At 48.0% G+C, this 27,997-nt stretch overlaps 2 protein-coding genes across 2 annotated transcripts in view; one reads left to right on the top strand and one right to left on the bottom strand.

The window, feature by feature from the left end:
• Window positions 1–27,496, bottom strand: PPM1G (protein phosphatase, Mg2+/Mn2+ dependent 1G). Its single transcript, XM_065682085.1, has 10 exons — window positions 26,769–27,496; window positions 21,807–21,876; window positions 7,462–7,547; window positions 5,418–5,550; window positions 3,569–4,038; window positions 3,011–3,148; window positions 1,945–2,179; window positions 1,333–1,462; window positions 1,076–1,178; window positions 1–709 (listed from the first exon to the last, which is right to left on the bottom strand). Exons 1-10 carry the CDS (start codon window positions 26,886–26,888, stop codon window positions 515–517), a joined length of 1,680 nt encoding a protein of 559 aa, XP_065538157.1. The 5' UTR covers window positions 26,889–27,496; the 3' UTR covers window positions 1–514.
• The window catches only part of NRBP1 (nuclear receptor binding protein 1), a 43,391-nt gene continuing 42,597 nt past the window's right edge, over window positions 27,204–27,997 (top strand). Inside the window, exon 1 of the mRNA XM_065682086.1 lies at window positions 27,204–27,914. The gene's annotated coding sequence lies outside the window, so the exon portion shown is untranslated. The remainder of the gene's footprint in view (window positions 27,915–27,997) is intronic.

Here is a 27,997-nt window from a genome sequence, read left to right on the forward strand (position 1 = left end):
TACGTTTTTTGGGCTTTTAGTTTGAAAAAAGTACTGATTGAAAGTGTACAACAGAACGCGGTGTGGCGGCAGCACCACAGCCAGATTGTTTCACAAATAAAAACAAAGGGCCTTAAATAATTGGGTGCAGATTAAAAAAACCTCAACAGTGAAAAAGTTCTTCCCTCTGAACAGAAATTCACAGGCACAGAAATGGCAACAACCACATGGAGACAATGGGGGGACATCCTTCTCCTAACCACAGGGCTCCGTGCTCACAGGCTGCAGCGGGCTCCTGCGCTGTGGCTGGTGGCTGCTCCCACACGCAACTGTGTCCTCAGCTCCCTCTTTGGAATGGTTACAGATGAACAGTGCGACATGCCTTTGCTAACCAGACCCACCCCCCACCCCGGACACGGACAAACAAGGCCTCTGCTAAGGCTAAAAAAAGGACAAGACTTTGGAGTCTTGCATTCAGCATGTTTAAGAAACAAGAGTCTGGTGAGCGCACAGCAAAGTCCCTGTGCGAGGCCTGCTATTCCAGCTTGGCCTTCTTCTTGTTATCGCCACCATTCTCTTCTGCTGGTGCTGCCATGTCCTCCAGTTTCCGCTTCCCACTCTCAGCAGGTGGATGTGCATTACGGGGTTTGAAACTGATAATGATGCAGGTCATGTTATCGCAGCCGGTGCCGTCCCCTGAGGTGTCTGGAGCCAAACACTGATCCAGCAGCTGAAGAGGGACAGGACAGGTTAGCAGAGAGCACAGGCAGAGCACTATGAATAACTGAGACACCGGGCACCTTCTAGCAACTGACAGTGGCTTAGGGGCTGCCAGGCCACGGCGGTGAGGACTGGGCTCAAAATGCTGTTCGCAGCCAGACAGGGGACAGAAACAGCCTCAGCAGCCCTGGTTTTCTGGAAGCGGACAGAAACTCTTTCAGCTTGACAACAACCTAGAGGTCAACCCCAGCGTTGCAGCCCAGACACCTCAAATGCTGAACAAACCAGTCTGATCGAGAGGGAGGGCAGAGTCAGGCACCAAGGTGGGATGCAGAAACACTGTGTGCTGAAGGGATGGTGAAACTCTGGACCTTACCTCTTCTACGATGGAGGAGAGCGGCCTCAGGACTCCATTCTCATCCTTTTGGGTGATCTTGGACTGGATGAAATCCACCACTTCCTGGCTGCTCATCACATTCCTGCATAGAGTGGAGAGGTCAGAAGGGCAAGTGAAGGGAGCAGTCATGCCATAGTGCCTAACTAGCAGCCAGGGTCCCTGGGCCTTCTTGAGGCTCAGCTCCACAGAAAGACCACAGTAGTGATTCCAAGAGACACAGCTCCCCCGCGACTCACCAGATTCCATCACAGGCAATGACCATGAAGTCGTGGTCATCATTTATTGTCAGCACTTTGATGTCAGGCAAAGCAGAAATCATCTGTTCTTCTGGAGGCAGATTCTTGTTCCGCTTGTAGAAGTGATCACCTGTGGTGCAGAGGAGGATTACTTTTTCTCTGGTTGGGCCCTGGCAGTGCTGCCTACCCCTGAACTGTGAGAAACACTGCTCTGTCAAAGGGCAGCCCCAGCAGAATCAGAGCCTGTGCTCCCACAGCCAGAGCAGATACAGCTGTTGGCCCATCAGACACAGCTGCCACAAGCTTTTACCATACAATGAGAAAGAGGTGCCTTTGCCAGTTCAGCATCTTTTCACACCAAAGTGCCCCACATCTGACAAGGCTAGCTGGTAAGTGCTAAGTGTTGCTTTGCACTTATATCTACCAGTTTCACAGCCATTTTCTCTAGACTGAAATCTTACCACATCAAATACCGAATAGGTTCTACTCATCATCTAGTTAAAAAGCTGCTCCTTAAACTTTGCAGCTGGTACGCGCTGGAAGCCTGGATGTCCTGAGCACAGCACTCTGGAGGCCAAAGCCATGCCAGCATCCACCCCCGTTCTTGCTCACCGATTGCTCTGGAGAGGTTGAGACCACCATTCACTCTCCCATCCATAGTGACCTTGCCACCAGCATTCTTTATCCTGGCCAGCTCCACCTCGTCCTCTGGCTTGTGGTCGTATGACATGTCGACGGCTTTGCCACCTTCTGACACCACGCAACGAGAGTCTCCAGCATTAGCCACGATTAGCTGCTTGCCCCGGATAAGCGCCACGACAGCAGTTGTCCCACTGTCAGAGCCAGGCTGAAAGAGATGAATGATTTTTCTGAGGCTCCTTTCTCCATTATCATGTGAATAGGGAACTGGCACTACCCACCGCAGACCCAGCAGTGTCCCAAACCCTGAGGTGCTGTGTCTCACCCCTTCTTCCCATAAGCATACACAGAACAATGGAGAAATTGTGAAACGCAGCAGGAGCGTGTTCATTGAGAAGCAAGGTCAAGCACTACCTCCATTCCAGCCTCACAAAGCATCAGTGCTTCAGGGTTCTCCAGTGTTGAACATGTCCTCCTATACCATCAGCTCTAGTGTGCTGATCGCAGCCCCAGCCTTCAAGCAGAAGCTGGGGCATCTCTCCAAAGAGAAAAGGTTGGTACTTGGAAACTGCAGTCCCCCTTTCCCTAGGTCCTAGGACATCCTAGGTCCCTGGCCCATTGGCCAGCACTGCCATGGGCTGAGAGGCCACAGCCTGGGCCTGGCAAGGAACAATGCTCTGCCCAGGATCAGCAGTGCTAGCAGAGCAGTCCTGTAGCAGAGCAGTCCTGTAGCAGAGCAGTCCTGCTACTGTCCTGCACTCTCCTTCCACACCAACCCCACAGTGGTTTCTAAGCACAGCAAACCCAGCAGTGGGGTCAGCCTCACTGATCTCAACCTGTTGCCCAAATCCATGCCCTATCCCTTAGGCTTTTGCATAAAGTCAGGCTGTCAGCAGCTGTGTTGAGCCTCAAGAGAACAAAATAGATGTTTTAACCTCACCCGAACGAAGGACAAGGATAAAACATGGCCTTGCTGAGCTCCCCCCCAAGTGCCCTTGGCTTCATCCTATGCCGCAGAACACAAGAACAGGGTGTGCACCTCCTCTTTCCCCTCCATGCCTGGTAACAACATTTCTTCCTCTTCATCCTCATCCTCCTCTGCTTCTTCAGTGTCATCTTCATCATCTTCATTCTCTGCCTCTTCACTGCTATAACCATCCTCATCTTCACTGCATTCCTACAAGAAATGAGAGATACCACCAGGAGTCACACAGGACAGTCTCAGTGCCCTCCCCAGACAGTTGGTCCCTCCATTCTGGGGACAGATGGTAATTTGCCCCAGAAGAGGGAGATGACCTGGTACATTTCCCCCACACCTGATGTCTACAATCAGAGCAGCTAGTTTCAGCTCCCACAGTTAATGAAGGGATGGTGCATGCAGCAAGACCAATGGCCGCTGCACAGATGAGGGTATGTTTCCTCCAGGGTTATCTAAACAATTCCCAGTGCTCCCATGAGATGGTCTCAAAGTATCAGCCTGAAAAACCTGCTCCCAGGATACACCTAGGATGAGCCAGAGGCTCGTAGATCAAGTACCACAGTAAGCAATGCATTCTGCCCAGACAGAAGGCCACTCTGTCCCAGTGCTGTTTCCTACCTCACTGTCTTCCTCCTCTTCCTCAACCTCATCTGACTCATCCTCACTGTCCTCAAAAAATTTGGATTTGGTTGTGCGCTGGGGCTTTCCCGTAGAGGAGCAGGAGGGCCCGGCCTCCCCAGTAGAAGAGGTGACGGCCTCGTCACCTTTGCCTGCTTCAGGCTTCTGCAGAGCAGGGCTGTTGCCTCCAGCGCTGGCTTTGTCTGAGGTGGAGGAAATACCCGTGCTTTCTTCATCTGGCTTCCCATTCTTCCTCTCCTTGTGGTCGGTAAGCTCCCCTGGGTCAGCCTCTCCATTCATATTTGACTCCCCATCATGCTGCTTGCCTGTCCCCTCTGCAGCGTTCTCCCCAGCTGGAGCTAAAGACTTGTTTTTGAGGTTCTTGGTGCAGTTTTGTCCATAACGTGTGAGAAGCTCCTCAATGGTCATTGTGGCTTCTTCATGCAGAAGAGCAGCTTCCTCATTATCCACTAAAAATGCAAAGGGGGAGGGAGGATGAGGACAAAGAAGGTCAGAAAACAGAATACATCACCACAGCAGCACCATGCAGCACACAGAGTTCAGCAGTGAGCTGCCCTGGCTGGACGTTGCTATTGCAGGTAAGTTTCAGCAATGCTCAACAGGCTGCTCACTAGCAGGAACAGTGCTCACTAGCAGCCAGGCCTACACCATTCCACAGCTTCCAGGCACTGCAGATCACCAATAGGCAAATGGCAGGCTTCTAACCACAGCTGATGCATGCAGCCTGCAAGTTCCCCTAATGCCTCTGGCCTCTGATGCTACCTGGCTGACTTGTGGGCAGCACAGAGTGTTTAAATCAGATGGAAGGTTAGAGGGTGAAGAGGCTCATCTGAAGCTGTGGGGGAAGCAGAAAGACCACTTTCATGTAGAGATCTGTTTGTTAATACTGCAACTGGGAATGAGAAGATTTTGTTATAGCAGTTTCTCCATGGGCCTGAAGCATCTCAGAGATCCCAACCAGCTTAGAAAGAGATGATGGAATAGCTTTTAGGCAGTGAATGCACCATCTTCCAAGTGGGATACTAGACAGAAAATAGGATGACTTTCTCTAAACTATGAGCCAATGACCACCGCTTCCCTATTGACATCCACTTGGTTGTTATTTTCTTTGCTATTTAATCCCAACAGGAAAAGAAACAACTATATCCAAAATACTCCTGAAAACACAGGACAAAGAAGAAAAACCAAATACCCAACCAACCAAAATGCCACTTTGTCCCTGTCAGCTGGAGAACAAGGGGCACAAATTCAGCACTTCCAGACCCCACACAATGCTCAAGACAAAGATATCGCTTTACATCTGCTTCAAGGCTAGTCACGAGATGTTCAGCTGAGAGCAGCACAGGATTCCACCCTGGGATTTACTTCTAGCTGGCTTCATGGTCTGACAACTATTTGCTGGTGGAGAAGAACATTTGCACAAAAAATATTGCTGAAGAGATCAGAATCTACTTCAATCCTGCCTGCAGCTGGTGTCTGCCACCAGCTCGGGAGATCTAAGCACCAGACATCATAGTCTCACTTTCACAGCTTAGCCCACTTCCCAGCTCAGAGGTTTCTGACATATCCTAGAACTCTGCACCCTATGGAGGAAGCCCTATGGAAAACTGTGACAGTTTTTATAGGATTATTTATAGGATTAAGCTACCAAATGAATCAGAATTCCCCTAGCACCAGCCCAAACCAATAAATGGTGCTGAGTGGGTGCAGTTCAATGCCAACTGAAATTTGGGAAGAAAACCTTCTGCTAAAGAAGGCCATGCCCACCTGCTCTCAGTCCCTGTCCTGGCGCTGCAGAGTCTTGTGTATTCACTGGCATCTGACTTACCATCATCTTCGTCAGCAACCTTCTCTTTCTCATCTTCATCATCTTGGGGCCGCCCAGCCATTTGAGAGAGCTCTTTAATCACCTCCTCAGTGGTAAGCTTGGCATCTATGGCTAAGAAAGCATCTTCCAGGGCCTATGTATGAACACAGACAAAGAGTGTGCAGTTTCACCTTCCTTACAGAATGCGTGCCTGTCATGCTGTGCAATCAAGTTTCTTTCAGAACACACACCATAGAGAATCACAGAATGGCTGAGGCTGGCAGGGACCTTTGGGGTACACCTGATCCAACACCCTGCTCCAGCAGGCCCACACAGAGCTGGTTACCAAAGATCATGTCCAGGCAGCTTCTGAAGAGCTCCAAAGATAGGAGTTCCCTGAGCAACCTGTGCCAGTGCTTGGTCACCCTCACACTGAAAAGGGCTTCCTGATATTTAGAGGGAACCTCCTGCAGTCCAGTTTATGCCTGTTGCCTTCAGTCCTGATACTGGGCACCATTTAGAAGAGCCTGGCTCCAGCCTCTCGGTACCCTCCCTGCAGGGATTTACAGACATGGATTCCATCCCCCAGAGCCCGATCTGTTCCAGGCTGAGCCATCCCAGCTCCATCAGCCTTTTTCCACAATAGAAATACTCCAGTCCCTCCAGCACCCTGGTGGCCTCTCGCTGGACTGAAGATCTCCAGTCTGCCCATGTCCCTCTTGCACTGGGGAGCCAGCACTGGGCCCAGTGCTCACAGGGTGGCCTCACCAGAACAGAGCAGAGGGGAAGCATCATCACCCCCCTCAACTGGGAATGCTTTTTCTAATGCAGCCCAGGGCACCCTTTGCCACCTTTGCAGCAAGGGCATGTGGCTGGTTCACGGTCAGCTCTGTGCCCACGAAGACCCTGGGGTCTTTGCTGAGCTGCTTTCCCACTGTGCAGCCCCCAGCACATGCTGGAGTGGTGGGTTTGTTCATACCCAGGAGCAGGACTTCGCACTTCCCCTTGCTGAACTTCCTGAGGTTCTGTCAGCCCATTTCTCTGCCTCCCTGGGTCCCTCTGCATGACAGAGCAGCACAACCCTTGTGTACAGCTGCTCCTTCCAGCTCAGGGTCACCTGCAAACCTGCCCCAGTGTGCAGATCATTCACAAAGATGTTAAATGGGACTGGACCCAGCACTGATCCTGGTGGTACAGTGGTCATTACTGGCCTCCTACTAGACTTTGTGCCACAGATCACCCCCAGACCTGGCCATGCAGACAGTATTCAATGCACCTCCCTGCCTGCTCATCAGGCCCACACTGACACAGCTTCTCCTGGAGGATCTCAGTGAACAAGGCACCACAAGCCTTGCTGTAGCCCACAGAAGCCTGAAGACAGGATAGCATTAAAACCGCTGTGGAATGGCTCAGCATGCAGGCTCCTCTGCTCAGCAGACAGGCTTATTTGCAGTCAGCGAGTGCAGCCAGCTTGGGGTCAGCAAAGCATGATACTGGGGTGTTTCAGCCTAGAGCAAGAGCCACAAACTGATTCAAGTTTGCCTTGAAGGCTATCCTCAGTCTAGATGTAAAAGCAGAAGCTCTGGAGGGACTGCTTCCCCCTCACCCACAGTACTACAGAGCCCAGCAGCAACCCACTGGACATCTGACACCAGATGAGGCATTAGTACTATGAAAGAGAATTACAACAGAGGGATTGCTTGGCGGAAGCAAGACATGAACTAACCTCTCACCTCTGACAAAAGCTACACCTGCCCCCCCCAAAACAACACACCAAAACCCCTCCAAGAACCAGCCCATGCCTTTGACTGGAATGAGTGTGAAAATTAAAAAACAAACCAAAACAGGCAAAAAAACCCAACAAAAAACCCCTGGAAAATAGAAGAAGCTTTAGCTTCGAAAGTAAATCACACTTGGTGTTTGCTCCTAGAAAAAAGGAAATTAAATGGAAGACATGGCAGACAGAGCTTGGAGGACAGTGCCCTGCATATAAGCATTAGGTACAAAATCAGAGCTTTCCTCTGCAGTGGTGCTTACTTGTGTCAAGGCAGAGCTAGATTTTTACCTTTTGCAATTTGCCCTCCTTATAGGCCTTCTGGTCTTTGATTATCTCAGGAAGATACTTGGCACAGTACAGGGCAACTTCTTCTCCTGAAAGAGAGCAGAAATCATTTAAAGAGACTAGTACTCCCACAAGCAGAACACATTCCTGAGCAACTGAATTCAAATCTGGGGCCAAAAACTAGAACTATCCCAGACACAGAAAAGTTATGCAGCAACAGACTGCTGGGGATCTCACTCACACCTACCCATAGGCTGCATCTCCAGAGCAGCAGGATTTGCTGATGACCCCCGGAAAACCTCAATGAGCACTGATCTATCAGGTTTAGCTAACACTATAAACTTCCTGAAAGGGAGTTTAGGCCCATTTTAGCACATAGGCCAACAGTTTAGGCCCATCTTACCTAGAAAGCTCTATTTCCACATGTAAGCACAGGGATAAGCAACAAGCAGAGAGAAAGGAAGCTGTTGGTCACTGTAAGCATTACCAACGCGTGATGAGCAGCACAAAAAGCATTACGTATTCTAGTCTATGTTCTAGACCAAGGAAAATACAATGCCATAACCTTGAGACAAGCCTTTCAGGAAGACGGGTGTCCTGATCAGCAAAACAGGACAGGAAAGTGTGTCTGTGTGTGCACAGCATGAGTGAACGGTGGCCAGAACACCAGGCTGATGAAAGCACAGAGGACAACTACTGTAGGTTACCCTACTCTTGCAGGGGGGTTGGACTAGATGATCTTTTGAGGTCCCTTCCAACCCTTGGGATTCTGTGATTCTGTGATTCTGTGACTGATGGTCAACACTCAAACCAAGCATCCACTCCTAGAGCATCTGAAAGACTTTCAAATGCCAGAAACATTCCAGCAGGACTTTATACAGGGTCTGAAGTTAAAAGGATGGACAATTAATGTCCAATGACATGAGCTTATGGTTGCCAATTCAACATATGCTCTTAAAGATACTGGGATTTTGCTGATAAAACTAAGCATGCTGACAATTTAGGTAAGGTATATAACATGTATATATATTATATATAATTTACATATATATATATATATATAAAAGACATCACTTGTCTTAAAAAATTAAACTTTCAAGACAGCAAATGCAGAAGAGGTTAAAGAACTGCCAACTACCACTCATGAGATGAAACCCAACAAATCACAGTGGAAGATGTATTTGTATAGTCTGGAAGGACCAGCTTAAATGTAACATTTTTATCAGAGCCAAAATAAAACCAAATTTCTATGACATAATTGTAGGTGGAGGGACTGGTGAATAATGACAGTGACAGGTCTTTCAAATCACTTGAATTGGGAGAGTCAGCAGGGGCTGCTCAGAGAGGCATGGCCACTGAGAAAAACATGCACAGCCTCAGATCATGGCAGAAAACCACCCAGCAGATCCAGACTCTATAAGGAGAGAGTCATGGCCAGGAGCACACTATGTACATCTTTTCATTGAGGCTGCTTTTACGTAAAGCCAAGTTAGCAGGCCATAAAACACTAGCCCTGAAACTCTTGAAGACAGCACTGACAATTGCTACGTTCTCTGTTGTATGACAGGGACTGAAGGTGGCTTGGTCAGTCTGCTGCAGAGACACAGGACTCTGCCATGGGCAGAGCAGTTCCAGGACTTGGTTTAGACCTTGGCTGAGACCTAGACATGACAGTAATGTGCTGCCACATAAAGGTTTGACCAATAATCAAGGCCCACCATGTGCCTCTACAGTCCAAGGAGGAGGAAAACTAGGAAAACAGCAGGGATACTCCCAGATCAGGAACTACAGGACATGGAGTAGGCCCAGTAAGTGGGCTGCTGATGCAACTGCTGCAATGGGCAGCTGCCATTTCTTCCAGTTTCTCTTCCAACTTGCAATCATTCCTGCCTGCCCAATCTGGACCAGCATGATGGTGTGACATCTCTCATTTTGACACTCTCTGGGGTATTGAACTACATCATCCATAGTGTATAACAGACACAGAGGTGGGTCATCTGCACGCAAGCCATGCAGTGTCGTGAAGCTCTTCAGGGGCTTCCCTGAGAAAAGAATCGAACCAGGTTGGAAAAGACCTTTAAGATCACCAAGTTCAACCGTTATCCCATGAGTGCCAGGACCACCACTAAATCACATCACTGAGGGCCATCTCTACATGGTTTTTGAGCACTTCCAGGGACGGTGATTTCACCATTCCCTGGGCAGCCTGTTCCAGTGTCTGACCACTGTTTCAGCGAGGAATTTTTTCCTAATATCCAATCTAAACCTCCTCTGGTGCAGCTTGAGGCCGTTTCCTCTTGCCCTATCACTTGTTACTTGGAAGTAAAGACTGACCACCTCTTCTCTCTATCCTTCTTTCAGGTAGTTATAAAGAGTGATAAGGTCCACCCTGAGCCTTCTCTTCTCCAAACTAAACACCCCCAGTTCCCTCAGCCATTCCTCATCACACCTGTGTTCCAGGCCCTTCACCAGCTCCATTGCCCTTCTCTGGACCCACTCCAGACTCCACAATGTCTTTCTTGCAGTGAGGGGCCCAGAACTGAACACAGGACTTGAGGTGTGGCCGCACCAGTGCCAGTACTGAGGAAGCTTTCGGGAGAACTGGCTACACAGGATTTGGAGAAGGCTGAGGTTCTGAATGACTTCTTTGCTTCGGTCTTCACTGGCAAAGGCTCTGACTGCACCACCCAGGTCTTAGAAGGTAAATGCAGGGACTGTGAGAATGAAGACCTTGGGCCCGCTGTAGGAGAGGATCTGGTTCGAGGCCATGATAAAAATCTGAATGCTCACAAATCCGTGGGACCTGATGGAATCCATCCATGGGTCCTGAAGGAGCTGGCGAATGAAGTTGCTAAGCCACTGGCCATCATATTTGAAAAATCATGGCAGTCAGGTGAAGTTCCCGATGACTGGAAAGAGGGAAATGTAATCCCCATTTTCAAGAAGGGGAAAATGGAAGACCTGGGGAATTACAGACCAGTCAGTCTCACCTCTGTGCCTGGTAAAATCTTGGAGCACATTCTCCTGGAAGGCATGCTAAGGCACATGGAAAACAACAAGGTGCTTGGTGACAGCCAGCATGGCTTCACTAAGGGGAAATCCTGCCTGACCAATTTGGTGGCCTTCTATGATGGGGCTACAGAACCGATGGACAAGGGTAAAGCAGTTGATGTCATCTACCTGGACTTGTGCAAAGCGTTTGACACTGTCCCACATGACATCCTTCTCTCTAAATCGGAGAGATATCAATTTGATGGATGGACTACTCGGTGCATAAAGAACTGGCTGGATGACCGCACACAAAGAGTTGGGGTCAATGGCTCGATGTCCAGCTGGAGACCGGTAACGAGTGGTGTCCCTCAGGGATTGGTGTTGGGACTGGTCTTGTTTAGCATCTTCGTCACTGACATGGACAGTGGGATTGAGTGCGCCCTCAGCAAGTTTGCCGATGACACCAAGCTGTGTGGTCCAGTTGATACGCTGGAGGGAAGAGATGCCATCCAGAGGGACCTTGACACGCTTGTAAGGTGGGCTGATGCCAACCTGATGAAGTTCAACCATGACAAGTGCAAGGTCCTACACCTGGGTCAGAGCAATGCCAGGCACAGCTACAGGTTGGGCAGGGAAGAGATTCAGAGCAGCCCTGCAGAGAAGGACTTGGGGGTGCTGGTCGATGAGAAAATGAACATGAGCCGGCTTCAGTGTGAGCTCGCAGCCCAAAAAGCCAACCGTGTCCTGGGCTGCATCAAAAGGAGCGTGACCAGCAGGTCGAAAGAGGTGATCCTGCCCCTCTATTCTGCTCTTGTGAGACCTCACCTGGAGTATTGTGTGCAGTTCTGGTGTCCTCAACATAAAAAGGACATGGAACTGCTGGAACAAGTCCAGAGGAGGGCCACGAGGATGATCAGGGGACCGGAGCACCTCCTGTATGAAGATGGGCTGAGAAAGTTGGGGCTGTTCAGCCTGGAGAAGAGAAGGCTGCATGGAGACCTCATAACAGCCTTCCAGTATCTGAAAGGGGCCTATAGGGATACTGAGGAGGGACTCTTCGTCAGGGACTGTATGACAGGACAAGGGGTAATGGGTTAAAACTTAAACAGGGGAAGTTTAGATTGGATATAAGGAGGAAATTCTTTCCTTTTAGGGTGGTGAGACACTGGAATAGGTTGCCCAGGGAGGTTGTGAGTGCTCCATCACTGGCGGTGCTCAAGGCCAGGTTGGATGAAGCCTTGTGTGGGATGGTTTAGTGTGAGGTGTCCCTGCCCATGGTATGGGGGTTGGAACTAGATGATCTTGAGGTCCTTTCCAACCCTAACTATTCTATGATTCTATGATCACTGCCCTGGCCCTGCTGCCACACTATTGGTAATAAACTCCAGGATGCTGTTGGCCTTCTTGGCCATCTGGGCATAAACTGCTCGTGTTCGGCTTGTAGTGGTGCACAGGCATGCTGTGGCCCAAGTGCAGGACCCAGCACTGAGCCTTGTTGAACCTAAACACTGATGATCAGGCCGATGGCCTTACTCAAACACTAAACAGGAATGGGGGGGGTAAAAGCCTCCATCACTGTACCAATTAACTGTTCTGGCAGAAGAGGACAGGCCACAGCTACCTGCTGAGATCAGAAAAGGAGAAGAGAACGACCAAAGGGCACCCTGGTCTATGCTAGTGGAAGCAGCTGACAGATCTAATAATACCAGCATTGGCACCTGATCACCCACCTGATGGAAAAGATGACCCAACAGGGCATTCTTTCTGCCACAGCTAAGGGACATAGGATTTTCTTCTCCACAAGCAGCTTGATCTGATAAAGCCACTGACAGCTTTGCAGCCTTGGTCCCATCCCCTGTAAGCAGGCAGGGCACAGGGCTGCAGACAGCACTCTGCAAAGCAATGCACTAGAGAAAGCTCTTGCTCTGTCACTGCGAAAGCGGGAAGGCAGCCCCAATATGGAAAGCTTTGGCAGTTAAACCAAGCCATGTCTTTTAACACCAGGACACTGAAATTAAATAGTGATCTGGGAATATCCAATGTGCCTGACTGTGGCTGCCCAAAGACAATCACTGTACAAGAATGTGTAGGTGCCGCAGAAGATGAAGCATCTTTGCTGCTTCCTGTGTAGCTCCAGCACAGACGTCACAACAGACGTTGCTGCTGAAAGCTGATGAGGCTTCACAGGAGACCCTTTTGCCAGTCTCACAGTCATCTCTCCATCAGCTGCAGCTGAAACCAGACCATTCCTTATAAGGAGAGTAGTCCTGGTGGTACCCCATCTCCCTTGCTCAGGGGATACAAAGGTGCTTACTTTGTGTTTTAACCAAAACATCTAGAATAAAAACAAGAATCTCCTTTGGAGTTCTCTGGCTATGGAAGACGACCCATCAAAGCCTACCTCAAATCTAAAGGTATGTGCTCCTTTGGGGCACAGGAGGCAGCTATCAGCCCAGCACACAGACCTCAGGTCTATTTGCTTGCACAGCAGTCCCAGCGAGATATAATGGGTTTTATAAGCTGAATCAGTGACTCAAAGCACATTGCTGCCACAGTGGCCAGAGAAACTGAACTGGCTCAAAGAATTCATCTTCTACACACAGACAGATGTACTATGTTATTCTGTCTCAGCACTTCTGGACCTGTCGCAGCAAAAAACCTGCCAGTTTTTTCTCACTGAGGAAACATTTGTGAGTGCAATAGAGAAGCTCTACTTCACTCCAGGTCCTGCCTTTGCACATGGAGTGGCCTCTGGGTACCAGGGCCAGCTGTGGCCTTTCTGCAGTCTATCCTGGGTGCAATCAGTGTAATCACCTGGTGGATGCTAATAGCTCCTTCCAGTTCATTCTGTGACATACTCCTGGATTTGGTTACACTTAGGCCAAAGTCAGCCCATCCACCACATCTTACCAAGGTGTTGTCTTCATTAAGTGTCAAACACACTCCCTCAGAGGGAGGGGGTGAGGGCATCAGCAAGAGGGCTGAAGAGCCAGATAATTATGAAAGCCAATTTAGATACCTCAAGTCCTGCTTTGTGCTCTTTATCAAAGTCCTTCCCTGCCAGCTCCACTAAGACTCGAAGGATCCAGCCCCATGTGCTGTGGCATGGAATTAGGGAGAACTACTACTAAAGAGACACCAGCTGCAAATGAGTAACAGTGGACAGACCAGAAACAGCTCAGAGCAAAAGACTCCTTTTACAGCCACTTGCTGCTTTTCTTTGATGGTGCCTCACCTGCTACAGCACTGTCTCAAAATTAAAGCTTCCCTCACTCCTGCAGTTACTGTTTTATACACACAAATTTACACTCTTATGACAGCTGTATAGAGAAGCAACAGAGAATCCACCAAGATAAAACTTTCCCAGACCCACTCATGCTCACCTGGCCATCAGAAATTGACCAAAAGCCTCAAAATCATCTGTCAGCCTTGAATTAAGTGCTCAGGGCTGTAGAGTTTCCTAAGGAAATGGTCCTGGTTGCCCTCACCTGCAACAAGCATTTGAGACAACATTTCCAGCAAAACAGAAGTTGGGAAGAGCTCTTTGAAGCACAAAACTGACCTGCGAAGCAGTAAAATGGAATGAGTTTTCCAAAGATGCAAACACCCAGGAAACAATTTTGTTGAAGCAAGAGAAGGATGAGTGCGTAAGTACAACATGGCACAGTAAGGTAAGTGTGAGGAATCACCACCCAGGCCTTCCCCCTCACCAAGGCGGGCAAGACTGCAGGACTGCCTCCTCAGGGGAAGAATGGTTCTTTAACCTCTTCTGCATTTGCTGCTTTCAACTTCCAGATGAGGCTCTACACATTCCAAGGTGCACTTTAAACTGCAACAGGAGTCCTGGCACTAACAGTTTTAGGAAAGCAGGGAAAAGAAAACCTCACCAAATGCAATTTCCACATCTTCACACTTCCCTGAGGAGCAGCGCAGAGGAGCACTGGAGGTACAAAAGCAGGCCCTGGTACGAATGGGTGTGGAGAGCCGTTGGCTGTTGGGGACTTGGAAAGCTTTCAGTGGCTGAATGCTTCAAGAATACAGTTACTCAGCTGTAACCATATATATAACCAACAATGAATCCAGGATCACATCTTCCACGTCTTCAGTGTAAAACCCACTGTAAAACTCTCGAAGTCTCCATGAATCATTGTCTTAATATTGTCTAGAGAGGCAGCTTCCAGCTAAGTAATGCCAAAGACTCAGCTGCATTTCCTGCTTAATGCAACACAGATGCAGTAGTAGGAAGGTCTTCAGATTGCTAAAGTAAAATGTATCCTGTGTAGCACTGAACTCAGTGAAAAAGTAAATATCCAGAGGACTCTCCAGAGTGCATACTTTCATGTTCCAACAGAATTATCGAAAGGGACTGCTTTTGTTCATGAAAGAGCGTGTGGAGTTTTCAAGATGTCTGAAAGATCAGGCAGAAAGGTGAAAGCGTACATGGGAAAGTTCATGCCTCAGAGCATACTGCTGCACAGCTAGATGCCACTGCCAAAGCCTACATCTGATTCAGGTTTAAAAGCAGGAGTCACATTCAGATGAAATATGGAACAAAGTCAATTTATCTTGGCATTTCCGGCAAGACTGGCTCCAGAGTACCTAAGGCCCAGCTGGAGTCTCACTGCAGTAAGATTTCTCTATCTCCAGAAGCACAAGCTTGAATATGACATGTGAAGACAAGAATGGGCAGCTGCCTCAGGGCAGAAACCAAGGCAAGAAAAAGGCCTCCAGAGATACAGGTTCCTAGATCAAACCTTTTTTAGTGCACGTACATGCATAAACCCATTCTATCTCATCTTCAGAGCTGAAAGTAGATCCTGTTCCAAGATTTGATCTGTATTTAGACACAACACAATAGCTTGTAAGCTATTTAAATATAAAGTAAAGCAATCTTATGAGTCAAATAACAAATAAACTAGCCAAGAACAAAGCCCCATCCAACCTGGCCTTGAACACTGCCAGGGATGGGGCATCCACCATTTCTCTGGGCAACCTGCGCCACTGCCTCACCACCCTCACAGCCAAGCATTTCTTCCTAATGTCTAATCTCAGTCTCCCCTCTGTCAGGTTAAAGCCATTCCCCCTTGTCCTGTCCCTGCAGGCCCTTGTCCAAAGCCCCTCAACCAGATTTCTTGTTGGCCCCTTTAGGCACTGGAAGCTGCTCTAAGGTCTCCCTGGAGCCTTCTCTTCTCCAGGCTGAACAAGCCCAGCTTTCTCAGCCTGTCTCCATTGCAGAGGCACTCCAGCGCTCAGAGCATCTTCATGGCCTCCCCTAGACTTGCTCCAGGAGGTCCACATCCCTCTTGTGTGGGGGCCCTAGAGCCAAATGCAGTACTGTGTGTGTGTGGGGGGTGTCTCATGTGTAAACAAGGCACACTGCTTTCAAGTTTCTGGTAATTTATTATACAGAGGAGCCTCTTAGGCACAGTGACCATGATCACTTCCAGAATTCCTGGGCAGTTGTGGTTTCCTATTCAAGCCCACTGTGTGATCAGTGTGACCCACTTACTCCATGGAGCATGAGCTGTACAATGTGTAGAGGGGACTCTCCCTATGAGCATTCAGCCCAGCACAGGCAATCAAGGTGGCAAAATGACCTGCAGTTTAGTACCAACTACTTCTGAAGTGGATCAGATTCCTTCATACGCTGCTAGTTACAGTGTAACAGACTTCATATCCTCTTTACCCCTGGCACCCTAGAGGTTGACCTTGAGTCTCCCCAGGTACTTTTTGCCAGAAGCCCTGGCAAGCAGTCTAAAGAATCATAGAATAGTTAGGGTTGGAAAGGACCTCAAGATCATCTAGTTCCAACTCCCCTGCCATAGGCAGGGACACCTCACACTAAACCATCCCACACAAGGCTTCATCCAACCTGGCCTTGAACACTGCCAGGGATGGAGCACTCACAACCTCCCTGGGCAACCGATTCCAGTGCCTCACCATGCTAACAGGAAACTTTTCACATCCTGTCCTGTCCAGACTGGTCCAAGGGCTACTGCACAAACTGTCTCCTTGTTTAATAGGTTCAAAGACTTGCTGCTGCTCAGGGCTGCTTTCAAAGTCATTCTTCTTTGACAGAGAAGATCGATAGTTGCCCAATACCAAAGGTTTAAGATCAGAAGTATGCATTCGCCAAAACCCCACTTGTGTTTCTTTTTTGTGAGCTGCTGCAGACATAGCTCTTATTTTATTGATCACATCCATTGGGATATGATAACATCCATCTTGACATTTTATTCTCAAAAACTAGATTTCCTGTGCAAGTCCTTTGACCTTATTTTGTTTTATAGCAAAATCAGCGTTCAAAAGGATCTGGTTTATTCTTCTCTCAAACACTTCCCCTACTGTGTTGCCCCACACAATGTTGCCATCAGCATACTGCAGACCTTCAGGAGCTTTGTCTCCTAGTTCTAGTGCAATCTGCACCAATCCAGCATCAGAGTAACCAGCTGAGAATTAGCCCACCTGGTTAATGGCTAAAATCTTCTTACATATCTCCCAGCTCACTTAGGGATAGCATGATTCCTGTCATGATTTCAGCCTCTTCCTCCTCCTGTTCCTGTGACTGCTCTGCAGCAGTACAGGCTGCCTCTTCTGATTCTTTCTTCTGCTCCCTCCCCGGAGAAGCTTCTTCATCCCTTACTAAATGAGCAGACTTCTGCTTCCCTTTTTTCTCCAGATGGGCCTGATTTAGTGTCTAGTTTAGCCATACTGCCTTTTGGCATTTTTTCCCTCTCTTCTTGAGGGTGCTGCATAACATCAAGTAGCACTGGTAAATGCTGGCCAGGGGCCAGCACAGCATGGTAAATTGTGCCTCTCTGGAATACCCACAACATTTTGTAACATTCTGTCCCTGCATCAGGATCCTGCACTTGTTTGGGAGTGAAAATCCAGATCGCTGGAGGTGAGAAGTTCTCTAGACAGCTGCCCATATTCTCCCACATATAACCATACACCATGGTGCCTGGGTCATATTCCTAAATTGCTTGTTAAGCTTAGACAAAACCAAAGCAATACTCTTAAGAAATACCAACAGAAGTATTTTAGCTACCCAAAGATGTTCAATATACCGAGAAGTTACTGTAATGAGGGAGAAAACATGACAAAAGAAGGTTGCAAGGGCGCCATTCTGTATTTCTTCCACAAAAAAACCTCTTGGAGGAAGAAGTATAATTGCTAATTGTCTCCATGAGATGGTACCCAAAGTACTGTAATGGCTTCAGCACAGAGCCCAATTATCAGATTAAGCTCAAGACTGGTGTTTTAATAGCAATTCTCCCAGGCAAAACATCACTTATCATTACAGAGCACAGCAAACTGCAAAAGCAAAAAACACCAATCTTTTACATATACAGTTGTCATGGATTAACCCCAGGTGGCAGCTAAGCACCACGTAGCCACTCACTCATTCCCTGCAGAGGGATGGGGGTGAGAATTGGAAAAGCAGGAAAATCATGAGATAAAGACAGTTTGATAGGTAAAGCAGAAGCTGTATGTGCAAGCAAAGCAAAACAAGGAATTAATTCACCACTTCCCATTGCAGGCAGGTGTTCAGCCATCTCCAGGACAGCAGAGCTCCATCATGTGTAAGCTACTTGGGATGACAAACATCATCACTCCAAATATCAGCCCCTTCCTTTTTCTTCACCCTGCTTTATATGCTGATTGTGACCCCAAATGGTCTGGAATATCCTTTTCATCAGTTGGGGTCATCTGTCCTGGCTGTGTCCCCTCCTCACTGCTTGTGCACTCTCAGCCTACTGGCTGGTGGGGTGAGAAGCAGGAAAGGCCTTGATGCTGTGCAAGCACTGCTCAGCAATAACAAAAAAATCCCTGTTTTCAGCACAAATCCAAAGCACAGGCCCCTACCAGCTCCTGTGAAAAAAAAAACTATCCCAGCCAAAAGCAGTGCAGCAACCAAGACGGGGCAAGAGACATCGATCCCTCTGCTTACAGACTGGAAAAATAACTACATGAGGGCTCACTGTATTCATATTAAACGTCCCGGTAGCAGCAAAAAGAAAACCTCACTATGATAATATAGACCTCATATATAATATGAAAAGGGAGAACTGTGTCAATGAAGGCACTTATTAAAACAGCTAAAAAGGATAAAGCATGTGTAGATAGCAACAGAGATTGATCAGAAACACCATACTGGAGGTGCAGAGTACCATATATTCTTCTCCAAGATTTGGGGGCAGGGAAGCGAGGGCAAGTAAAAAGGAAACTGGGAAAAGCAAAATATCAGCAGCATCTGTCAAAAACTGGAAGGGGGCAAAACATTAAAGAAAAACTGATCAGTGAAATTGAAAGCTAAATATGAAAATACAAAACAACCATAAAAACCCCAATCCAAAACAAAAAAACAAGCACAACCACCAAAAAAAAGCAGCCAACAAAAAGCCAACCCTTTTACAAATAGCACACTAATAAAAATTCTTCCCAACCCATTTGGAGCAGGACGCTTACTGAAGAGTTTAAGGCTGATAAATGAGCAAGGTAGAGGTTCTCACACTAAAACCTTCTTTTACATAGGACAGACCCGAGAAATTGTTTCAAACTAAAAAACTAATGCATCAATAAAATCATACAAATGTAGGGATGTGCAAAAAAGTTCTTCAGTGTCAGATTCAACTATATTTGTATTATTCCTGATAAGGCTTGTCCAGTAAGAGCTGTAGAAATCCCATCACTGGAAATGTAAAATACAAGTTAGAAACCCGAAAATACAAGTTAGAAACTCATGTCAGTGCTTTGCCATTCTGATTAATGCCTTTCCCCAATGCCTATCTTGAATCTTTCCTACTGTATTTAAAATAAATCCCAACATATTATGTCGCAAAGTGTCCAAAGTCTTTCTAAAATCCAGCACATGGAACAGATCTTCCTGTTAGCTGAGAAACTAACACACCAATCTTAAGGAAGAACAGGTTGGTTTGATATTATTAATTCTTGACCAGTTTATGGTAAATGCTCCTTATCTTTCTATCTGCTAGATGCTTATAAATGGTTTCTGAGTTTCTACGAGAAATAACATTAAGTTGAATAGTTGCCAAATCCCTACATTATTTTTCCTTTGTCCTTCTCTGCCTCTCAGAACCAACTCATTACCCTGATGTTCTTAAAGATAATCTGCAGGATATCAGCAGTTGCTCCATCCAGCTCTCTGCACGCTCTAAGATGAAGATCCGGAGAAAAATAATTTTCAAACATTAAAAGTAAGTGCTTCAGGCCAAGATGACATCTTGTGAAGAGCTCCTCGTCAGCTACCTGCTCAGACTGACCTTTTTAATAAGAACTATTGCAAAAACGGTCTTAAACTATTATTTACATCTTGGCAGAATGAGATGACAGTTCTAGAGGAAAGGGAGAAATTATGACCTGTGGTATGTAACCTTCCACTTGAATCTGCTCCATTATCAGAGAAACGAAAGGCATACATACCATACGAAAGAAATTTAAAATCCTCAGAGTGGTGGAAACTGGGTTCACAACACCACAGACCAACTTAGCTGGTACGTGAACATATCAAACAGTAGAAATAGTAATAAGCAGAATTAGCAGATACATGCATACATATGGTGTGTTGGGCAGGGGTTAAACATACAGCAGAGAACATCACAAACTGGTCACTGTGTTTTCAGACAGTCAATGAGTAGGAGGAAGCAGGCAGTTTAGTTGATCTACTCCATACAGATTTCCAAAAAAGCTTTCAAATAGGTCATCAACATTTTACATACTGAGGTGCTATAGGAAAGGAAGCAGAGTTTTCAAAATGGAGGATGACTCCCAGGAGAGTTCCTTGAAAATTTCTGTTGCTCAAGATCTACAAAAATAATCTTGAAAATCCATCAGAAAGAAGCAATAGATCAACACTAAAACAATCTGCAAAATTTGACAGCAGGATCTTGTGCTTTTACATAATATTGACAGATGAAATTCCTCACTGACAAACATGAGAAGAAAAGACAATCAACGTCAATATGCACACTGGATGGACTCAAAACCATCTATTACCACTTAAGGAAAGATCTGGAAGAAACTGGCGACAGAGTTCTAAAAATGTCACCTTACAGTTTATTTGTGTCAAAATAGCTAATACAGAATTGTTAGGAAAGGAACTGAGAACAAAGTGGAAAACACTTATGCCACAATAAATTCATTATATGTCTGTAACTTAAAGGGTATTGGCAGTTCTATTAAGCCTAACTAAAAGCATGGTACAGAGCTAGACTATGTCCAAAAAAAAAAGGACAAATACAACCACAGCTGTGTTACAATACAATGTTTAGAACCTGTGTCTATGTCCAACACCAGCAGCCTACTGAGTTCCGTGGCCCAGGCATTTCATCACCTATGCTAAAAACTACTAGAATAATCCATGATGCAATTCTGGCATAAGATAGTTATCACTTTTTTCTCCCTAACTGCCAAACATAGTCCAGGACTTAGTAGGAACCAGGGACCAACAACCAGTTTGGATGCAGCCACACTATGCTAAACACTAAGACAGCTGAACAGCATCAATGTGGCCAGACTGTGCCAACTGACCTCAGGGCCAGAAAACGGGTGCTGCTATTTTTTAATAGCAGAGATTCAACTGTATGACCAGAGACAAGTCTGGGACTCTTCTGACTGGAAGAAAGGGCATGGAGTCCAAAATTAGGAAAGTGAAAAGTGCTAACGGAGTGATCATTCAATGATTTCTCCTAAGTGTGGGGATACTTCAGTGAGCTCATCAGGCAGCAGACTTTGATCTAAGTCTTTTTTCAAATAACAAAGCTCTATTCAAATATCCTATGCAAATAATCACCATATAAACCTGGTTTAAAATGCAATTAGACAAGTTCATTAAGAGTTAGTTCATCAAGAAGACTCAAGAGTGTCTATAAGACCAAATGGCTGCAACCTCTAGCTCTTACATGGAGAATAGAAGCTGGGAAGGCATGTCAGAATGGATCTGCCTTTTCTCTTCCTTCCCTGTTTCCTTGGGCAACCAGTACTGTTAACTACCAGAACATACTGACCAGAGGCAGATCTTTGGTCCAGTCTTGTGTAGTTTTTCATAACGCCACTATTCTGTGGCTATCCTGTCTAGTTATGCGCCAAGAAAACATTCTTAACAGTTTTAGAAGATGGAATGCAAATCTCATTTCAATTTCGTATCAACCCATGACCTTCCTTCCAGAACACCTAAGAAACTTTCAAAACCTTAGTCAACTATATCTATCAAAGAAAATGATTCCCAAGAAGGAACAGGATTTCTAATGATAGATAGATGCTTGCTCAGCAGCCACTAGGCAGCCTAGAAGAGCCACACTGAAGGTCTCAGGAGAGAACATAGATTCAGTTACCTCCGTGTCCATCGTAGACTGAGAACATAGCTGTTTCACTGTCCAGCTCGGGTATGCAGTTGTGTGCATCCTGAAAGAGAGAGCAAAAGTCTGGAATTACATGGTTGCATTAGACCCTGCAGAAAAGTGGGAAAAAGGTGCAGGGAGGCTATGAGCACTGACAAAGGGATTCTCAAACCTGGAGGGAGAGCAAGAACGCCTCCTCTCACATTCTCAAAAGCTTACTTGGTGAGCACTCATCTTCAAAGAGGGGGCATGGATCTTTAATGTCATGGTGTTCCCTGTGCTAGAACAGTAACCCAACCCTGTCACCATGACATTATACTGGAATCCCCTTCAGGTCCTCAGTACAACAACTCCAGAGGTGGCCGAGCTGAACCTAGAATCAAATCCCTCTGCTTGCAGTCCTTGTGAAGCTTCTGTTACTGAAGCAGCTCACAGTCCTTAATGAATGTGAGGCAACAAGCTGTGCTCTGTTGCTCAAACTGGTACCTATGCTGAAGGCTGTCTAGCCAAGCGTAACTACAGAAATACAAGTTATACTGGTACTAATACACTGGCTAATTCCCCCGCCCCCCAAGACAAATGCAACTGTCTCAGGGTCACCTGTGGACCCTGGTCACTCCCACAGATGCTCTCTTCCCCAGTTCTTCCCAAACAAGAGCCATGCAAACTGGAAAGCCAGAAGGTCAAATATGAAGCCTCCTGACCTCACACCTTCATTCAAATGCAGCTTTGCCTTTGCTTGTCCTGGTGAATACGGTCACAGACAGCAGCAGCTGTCTATCTGAACAGCAGATGTAAGGGTCTTGCAAGACAAAGGATTACCACATCCAGAGAGAACAACCAACTTGACTGGAAAACCTTCTCTTGGGATTCCTGCTCTTCTTGCCATGTGGGATGGTCCAGGTTCACTGCTGGCCTCAGACACAGCTACCTGACAAGCAAGGCAAAAAGCCTGGCCTCTCTCAAGTGTTTTTTAAAAGCAGTGAAGCAAAGAATGAGCAACTACTCAACTAACGGTGCAAAAGCCAAAGTACAAACCTAGGTATCACTTCCTAAGATAAGACATAAGTCTTCATTCTGGCAACTGTCCAGAAACTCTTGAGAATCTCTGGGGGCAAACAAGAAGGAAGGCACATCTCCCAGGGGCATTTTGGGCTTAAATGTCGAGCTGCATCATCCTTTCCTTGTGCATGCTCCCAAACTACAAAGATCAATAACAACATATAAGCTATACACACTGAGCAACCTTTTTCTTCACAGGGTCTCTCAGGAACAGCAGACTTTGAAGAAGGCACCACCAGATTTTATAGCCAGCTGCCTGACCTTTCACCCTCTGGGTAAGCAAACCAAACTTGGCTATTCCAGTGCAAAACCTCAAACTGATAGATGGACTGAATCTTTCTCTTAAGCCCTCACCCTGCCCAACTAATCTACTATTCCTTGAAGTTCAAGCTTTAACCTACCAACTTACAGCATGACTGCACCCCACATGCTTTTGTTCAAAAACAATCATGTGATTCTTTAAGCAACATGATATAGTCTCTTTGCTGTGGTTCAAGTTCATCACCTTAAAGCTAAATGTGCTACAGCTGTCCCAAAACATTGTGCTTACTCCAAGAGAGTTGGCTCAGAGATTTGGATGTGTCTATATTGCCAGCCATAACCCAAAATTCCTATACACGCACACACCTACACAGCCAAGTAACAGTTGAGCTCTTCTACTTTTTTACTGTAAGATTTCTTGGATAAGAGCTCTTCGCCCCCCCGTCTTGTCAGAAGAGAACTCCGTTCCCCTGCAATTTCTATCAAGAACAGAAAAAAAGAGAGGATCTGGCTTTATGCAGTACTTAGTGCAATGAAACTCCTGACACTATGAAAACAGCATCTGAACAGGCAAATTGCGATCTTAGCTCAAAATGAAAAAAAATTACTCTGAATTATACTGTAGGAAATTTAACCAGAGAGCTCACTGGAGATAGTGAATGGAATAAGTATAAACAAAGAACCAGCAATGTTATGCACAGTTTTCAGAGCGTTTACAGAAGCTAGTGAGACAGCAAAACCACAACAAAGTAACTGGGATAAGCCCCAGGTGGCTAAACAGCAGTTTAATTAGAGCAAGTAATGCAAATGCTGCTGGGGAGGAAACCCAGTACTGACAGCAAAACGGTCTCTACTCCATTTGCAGAACACTGAGAGCAACTTTTCCTGACCCTTATCCACAGCACTGCAGGCAAGGAGGGCAAACAAATGAGGGCAGCATGTGTTGGCAGGAGATGGTTCAGCTCCCACACTGAGCACAGGGCTTTCTCTACATGAGCATGAGTGCTCGTGGCTCCACAGGACAGGCTGCACACCAGTCCCTTGGCATTTTTAACACTATGTCAGAGTGCCCAACGGACCACAAAGACCACCTTGTGCTGCCAGGACAAGAGGCTCAGTTACACATCTCCATCCCTGCTTCCAGGCCTGGTAAGCTCACTGCAGCAAGTGTTGTCCAAGTGACCCTGCTCTTGTGCTTTTTGGATCAAGAAAGAGCTCCCAGAGCCAGATTCTAGGTCTCCTCCAGCCACCTCAGTAGTTACTACAGCAGTACTGAAAAACAGTAGGTTTGAAACATAAACCACCAAATTCAGTTGAAATTAGCAAGCAAGATAATATTGAGAGTTAATTTGTCAAATCTCCAGATTTTGAGCCAAATTCTTGCCCTTTTTTTTTTTTTTTAATGCGAGGTTTCAGGAGTGAAATGGGGGTTGCTGGATGTCTCATCTTGGAGCTACAATCAAAACAGCACCAAAAAGCTCAGAGGCCCCATCCACCTACTTCCAAAGTGCCTCCTGCACCTTTCACTGTATCCCAGAGCCATAAAGCCATCTTCAGCTTTTCCCTTTTCTTATTCGCTCTTAGTACCTAACGCTATTTTTTGGGTATCCTTATCCTTTGGGTCCCTCATCTGCCCAAAACATTTCCTTACAAAGCAACTTCTCTGGACTAAGAATGGACTTTTATTATAGCACTTCTTTGGAGCCCCGTGTATCTACCTCACTTGTGGGCTCCTAAATGTAAGTTAATGGCAACAGACAACTCCTTTACACAAATTTCTGCTACCCCAAAATGCCTGCATCCTTCCTAACACTTGCACACACTCTGAGTGGTTTCGCTAACATAATACATAACTAGCGCCTTAAGTGTAAACATTTGCTTAAAGCTATTCCCAAGCTTTAATTACAAAAGTACAGTTAAACACTTAGAAAAAATACAAACTAAGACAAGACACAGAGAAGAACACACAGCACTGGAATGCAAGAAAATGCAACAGAACTTCTGCTCAGTGGTGTGTGAAGCAACACACTTCTCTTCCATCAATCCCAAAAGCAATCTGGAGCAGGTTCAGCTTGCAACACAAGTGCTCCTGCCATCTCCTCATTTCTTGTGATAACACAGTTAAGCCACGTCTACACCAATGGCCTCAGTATTGCCCCTGCCAATAGGGAGATAAGCTGAAGATATTGGCTAGTGCAGAAAACACAGCTGCAAGCTCTGGGCATCATCCAATTTCCATAAAGGTCAACAGCAGCAAGAATAGACCTGAAGTGACTGAAATCATGAGCCAATGCCCCACCTGTGGAAAGGTTACTTTAGCCCACCAGCATTATAGATAGGGGCAACACTGTTCTCCCTCATTCCTGTCTCCTTAAACAACTTTTAGCCTCTGTGCACTAAGGATGCCAGAATAGTGCCTGCACTCAACCTCTTACACACGAACTAATCGCTTCACAGAGATTACACTGTGCATCACCTCAGTGTTCCAGGAATGTCCCTGTGCCACATTTCATCCCTCCAGGGGTCACCAGGATGGACCAACTGAGACACTGTGACAGTCATGGTAGGCATAGACTACTCTGAGTGGATCTTAAGAGCAGAAGCACCAATCCTCCTGCCTATTCTACCAAGCCCATGGGTTCACTGAAATCTGATGCAGAGAGGAAAAAACACCTGGTCACCATTCTGCCACCAGTAAGATGGTTGTAGCACTTCAGCAGCAGTAAAGTATCTGACAGTATGGCTCATAAAAACATATTTGCAAGAAATGGTCTGAATGAGACAACCTCTGGCCAAAGGGCTACAAACAAGGCAGCTCCTTTACTGTGTTCAGACAAGATGTAGCCTAGGGGGAGATGCAGGGACCAATATTAACCCTTAATTTACCCTGTTTGCTGGCTGCCTGGAAGGGGAAATAAACCTGCATGTTAACAGTACTCACAGAGGGTGATAAATTCAAAGCACAAGGAACTGCTGGCCAGGCAGAGTATTCCCAGCAGCTCAACATCGCCCTTGTACGACAGCTTTACAAAGTATTCCAACAGACTCCCCCGCTGGGAGAACCCAAGGCCAACACCTGGCTCCCACAGCCAGGAATGTATCCCGAGATAATTAATTTTCCCAGGCTGATAGAGCAGTAAAGCCAAGACTGGCTACAGGAGGCTGAGAGCAGCAACGAGAACTCCTCCAATAAGTTTACCTAGAAAAAATTACAATAAACCCAGGGAAACAGGATAGAGAGAGACTGGCACTGCCTGGAAAGAAAAGCAGGGATTTCACGTCAGGATTTCTCACTTGCCTTCACTCAGTGCTTCATCCCAAGGACTAAACTGTTCTCTCCTCCTCTCATTTTAGCCCAAGCCTTTATTCCTACCGGGATTTCTCTGGGCTGTATGCGCCGGGAGAACCCCGACGGGAAACCAGCGGGAGCCAGGAGAAGCGGCAACCCACGGGCCGCGGTGGCACGGGAAGAGGCAGCCCCGCCCCGACGGCGCGGGCACCACGGGAGGGACCAACCGCCCACCTCCCCTCACCCCGCGCCCCCCCGGTGGGCGCCGGACACCGGGAAAGGTCCGCGGCAGCACGAAGCCTCCTCGCCATGCTCAGAGCCGCAGCTTCGGGTGCCCTGCTCACCTCCATGGAGACGCGCCAGCCCTGCATGGCGCTGAAGCCGAAGTGAAGCGGGCGCGGCCCGAGCCCGGCCCCGTCCCCAGAGCTCTTCACCGTGTTGGGCTGCGACAGGTACGCGCCCATGGCGGCCTCCACCGGCGGGGCGGGCGCGGCCCCCCCGGCGCGGCTGCCCTGCGCTGAGGGGGGAGGTGTGGGTTCGGCGGGGGGAGGGGAACGGCGGTAGCGGGGCTACGCGCGACCGGACAGCTCGCGGGCGGCAGCGGAGGGCGCAGGCGGCCCAGCACGGGCGACAGGGCGCGAGGGCGGCGGAACCTCTCTCCCGCGGGCCGCCGGGCGGAAGTCGCGCGGCCGGAAGCGCGGCCTGTGGGAGTCGCCAAGGGAAGGGAGGGCGAAACAGCGCTCAGCCCGCGCGGCCGGAAGCGCCTGCCATAGAGACGAGCCACCGGCTAGCGCGGCCCTCCGCTCCGCAGACTCAGCCTCGCAGGTCGCGGCCGCACCTCTGCTCCTCCCTCCCTCCAGTGGCTAAGGGGCCCAGCCCGACTCTGCTTGCAAGCAGCCCAGCAGCTCCCTCAGCTCTCCCTTCGGCTGGGCCGGCCCAGCAGCACAACGATAGCCATTCGGGAAATACGCTCCTCGTGCAGCCGGGAAAGCGAACGGGGGGCTCGGGACTGGCGGTACCACCGCGGGCTGTGGCGGCCCCACTCTCAGCTGCCTGGCTGGGGCGGCGAACCCCCGCCGCGGGTACCCAGCGCTCGCCCAGGAGCAAGCACCCCGTAACCCTACACAAACGGACGCGTTGAGGGCGCGCCTTAGCCGCTTTATATAAACTCAGCCCCGCCCACTGACCAATCAACGGAGGCTGACGGTCCTCTCTTGGGCTCTCATTGGCTAATCGTCCGGAGCCGAGTCGTCACGCCCCACGGCCTTTCTCTCCGTGAGCGCGCGGGCGCCCTCTAGCGTACTAGTTACCCTGGAGCTCCGCCCACCGGCCAATTCGTGGAGGCTGACGGCACGCTCCCGGGCTCTGATTGGCTGTTGGGTGGGAGGCTCCTCCCCGGACGGCGCGTTACGCAGCGCGGCGGTTGGCGGCGGCGGCTCATCGGCAGAGTAGCGACGCGCTTGGGGACCGGGAGGTGCCGGGCAAGCCCGGTAAGTGTGCGGCCCTGCTTTCTCCCGTTCAGTCCGTGTGCTTTCCCCGCACCGTTCCTCCGCCGCTTTCTGCTTTGGGCTTG

This window comes from Lathamus discolor, chromosome 5 (assembly GCF_037157495.1).
Source record: "Lathamus discolor isolate bLatDis1 chromosome 5, bLatDis1.hap1, whole genome shotgun sequence".
Classification (NCBI taxonomy): domain Eukaryota; kingdom Metazoa; phylum Chordata; class Aves; order Psittaciformes; family Psittacidae; genus Lathamus; species Lathamus discolor.